Source organism: Teleopsis dalmanni, chromosome 2 (genome assembly GCF_002237135.1).
Source record: "Teleopsis dalmanni isolate 2A chromosome 2, ASM223713v2, whole genome shotgun sequence".
Classification (NCBI taxonomy): domain Eukaryota; kingdom Metazoa; phylum Arthropoda; class Insecta; order Diptera; family Diopsidae; genus Teleopsis; species Teleopsis dalmanni.
Genome location: NC_051847.1, coordinates 24,192,912 through 24,196,296, shown reverse-complemented (window position 1 = coordinate 24,196,296; position 3,385 = coordinate 24,192,912). Strand labels below are relative to the sequence as shown.

Genomic DNA, 3,385 nt, shown 5'->3' with positions numbered 1-3,385 from the left:
TTTCTACTATTGGAGAAGACCATACCATGTGGGCAGGAATATACACGCGCTGTTAAATCATAACTACATCTGTAATATATTGATTTATCTGTGGTAATAGGGAAACGACCTTCTGTAACGCAATTTGGTTTATAGTGTTGCATTGGATGATTACCACAATGACCAGTCGAGTTATTAAAAACCTGGGCGTAAAATTTAATTAACATAGGGATGAAAAAACTCTATTGTAAATTTTAGAACTTACCTCCATACCATTACATTTGCCAAATATAACACAGTAGTCTGTACAAACGAAGTAATAATGATGGCGGTTAGGATGATATTGAGTACCACGATAATTACCTGGACAACGTTTATTCTAGAAAAAAGCATTTTATTTACATTAATATGATATTTTTGTATTACAAATGCATTGTCTTTCGACTTACATAGTCAACTAAAAGTGGTATTCCTCCGCCAGGAAATGTTGTCACAACACCACGCCTACTATCGTAAATTGTACCAGGCGGTGAGAATAACGTGGGCTAAAAAGATATATATGGTATAGAGATATATAAAGATAATAAAATAATTTTATTTTAAAACTGAGAGTAATCTTTTTTTCTATCAGAATGTTTATATATAAACATAAACTAAAACACACATTATTATAAAATATAATTGTAATATTTATAATATAATATAATAATGTAAAATATTGTATTAATTTTATATTAAATAAAAAATTATATATTACTTATATAATTGTATAAAGTAATTATATAGTATAAATACGTTACACGTATTCAACGTAATACACATATACTACATACTTTATACAACATTATGTTATTAAAAAAATGGACTTAAATTAGTATGTAGTGTTTTAGATAACTCACATATAAGTTCTTGTATTTTTACATGTGTTATAATATATATGGAATGAAAATGGAAAGATACAATGGTTTAAGATACAATCTGAAGAAGTTGACTTTGATATCATAGTTTAGATAGATATTAGGATTGTGATAGTAGTACATTAACTACTAAAACCATATACCACATTATGTCATTGGAAAAAAGATCTTCAATTAGTATGTAGTTTGTCAGATAACCCATATAAGTTCTTCTATTTGTGTATGCATTATTATATGTATATTGAAATTTAAAGATACAATGGTTTGAGGTGCAAGTTGAGGAAACTAACTTTGATGTCATAGATATCAGTATTGTGATAGTAGTACATTGTCTGAATGCGAGACCACTGTCAAAATGATTCGGAGATAAATGGATGTCAATATCGACGGAAACACAATACATATGTAAAACATAACGCAATCATGTTTTTACGTGTAGTAAAATAAAATATATTTAAAAGTAGAAAAAAAAGATAATAATATTTATATACTCAGCATATTTTTTCAAATTTTTAAATTGAAAGAAAGAAATGAATACATATATAAAGCTTTCGTGTTGTATAGTTGAACTAATAAACTGGGCTTTATTGAAAGATGTTACTTATTAAGTTATGTGCAAAAGGCTGAGTTTAGTTGATAGGTATCAGATAGGTATTAAATAGCTATCGACATATGTTATTATAGACAGAACCAGCACTCATCCGTTACATAGAAGACTTAGACCCTACGAAATAGCTCACTTCTGATAGATATTAATTTATTGATTAGTTCGTATTGTGTAATTTTAATACTTGTTATTCTATTATTCTGTTATTTATTATAAAAAAGAAATTAGGTTTATATGTGAGACATAAATATTTGTCAACGTATTATTATATTATACTTCAATGTTATATATGATAATGATGATATGATAACACTTGAAAACTGTAAACAGAGCTTAAACTATTTCTATAAAATTTGTAAATTAATTTTATTTTGTTATATGTTTTTACCTGATAGGGTTCATATGGTATTGCTGGCCGATATTGTGGTCCATAATAACCAGTATGGTGTGATAAGGTATCTTGATAAGATGGTCCAGGATAAGATGGACCCGGATAAGACGGACCATGATAAGATGGACCAGGGTAATACATCGGTTGCGCTATATATCGGCTTACAGTGAGCCGTACTTTATTTAATGCGATAAATCCAATTAAAATTATTATCTTATTAAATATGTAATACATTTTGCTTTTGATTTTGTTTCTTTTCCACTATTTGAATATTAATTTCGTATATTAATTAATTTAATTCGTTACTCATTTAATATTTATTGGCACAGTAGCTTGAATTTTCAGTTTTCAAGGACACAGAGATATTTTCCTTGTTTGCTTATTATAAACTTTTTAATCCTTATACCGTATAAGGATAATTTATATTCACTTCACTTTTATGTTCGATAGGCAGGGTTGCTTTTTTTAAATTAAATTTAAGATGGCGACTTCCGTTAAATCCAAATATGCTTCCGAAGTTCACTTGCGGTTGTAACACTTCGAGTCGCCAGTTTCGATTGTCATATTTCCGCTTAATACCGTGAGCTTTTAATAGTTTTTTGTTGTTGTCGATACTCTGCCAAAAACAAGAGCAGCTACTCACCTACTTGCATAATAAAACAGCGGATGCTTCACTTTATCACCTATAAAAAAATTGTGAGCAGCAATTAAAATAAAAACTATTTTCTCACATATAAATGCATTACTACATAACAATTAATAAAAATAATAAAATACAAAAAATATAGTAAAGAAGAGAATACCAAATGGTGAAAGAACGCCGAAACACGAATTTAGCAAAAAATATTTCGCGATAAGCGTGTCTTCAGAACATTCGAAGTCAAGTTCATGATTCAAGCGTTGCTTACAAAATTGCTCTACTCTTTCTTCCGGAACTGCATCGTTTACACTGCTGCGTACATGTTTTTTAATGCGTTTTCGAGAAGACATTGTTTTTCTTACACAATCTGAACACTTTTATTATTTACATAATATATTAATTATTATTGCTTTCTGAACGAAACGACCACCTGAAGATGAGGCATTCTTGGTGTTAACGTCAGTAAACGTGCGTATGATGTTTCATAATAGCAGATTCTTTATGTACTACCAACCGGAAATATCTTCATAGACCCAATAATTCCGGATTGTAGAAGCGCTTTGCTATAAACAACCAAAAAAAAATAGGTTCTACACTTTCTATGCAGATTCTTCAATTACTGTAGACCGGAAATTTCTTCACAATTATAATACTTCCAGACTATAGAAATGTTTCGCCAAAAAAAAAATAGCTTCACTATTATTAATTTAACATTCTAATCGTATTTAAGAGAGTAATCGCATTAGGGCCTATATATATTATTTATGTATAATAGTATAGATTGGAAATATATTTCTATAGTCCCAATTAAATAAGATATTAAAATCACTTTCCTATAAAAAAAATAGTAG

The 3,385-nt window shown here is 28.7% G+C and overlaps 1 protein-coding gene across 1 annotated transcript in view; it reads right to left on the bottom strand.

Annotated features, from left to right (window-relative positions):
* Positions 1 to 2,469, bottom strand: part of LOC119674142 — a 2,882-nt gene extending 413 nt beyond the window's left edge. The window contains exons 1-4 of the mRNA XM_038085267.1: positions 1,892 to 2,469; positions 429 to 524; positions 245 to 358; positions 8 to 182 (exon numbers count right to left, since the gene is read on the bottom strand). Of these exons, the coding sequence (XP_037941195.1) occupies positions 8 to 182; positions 245 to 358; positions 429 to 524; positions 1,892 to 2,128 (622 nt within the window). The 5' untranslated portion in view covers positions 2,129 to 2,469. The remainder of the gene's footprint in view (positions 1 to 7; positions 183 to 244; positions 359 to 428; positions 525 to 1,891) is intronic.
* Positions 2,470 to 3,385: the final 916 nt, after the last annotated feature.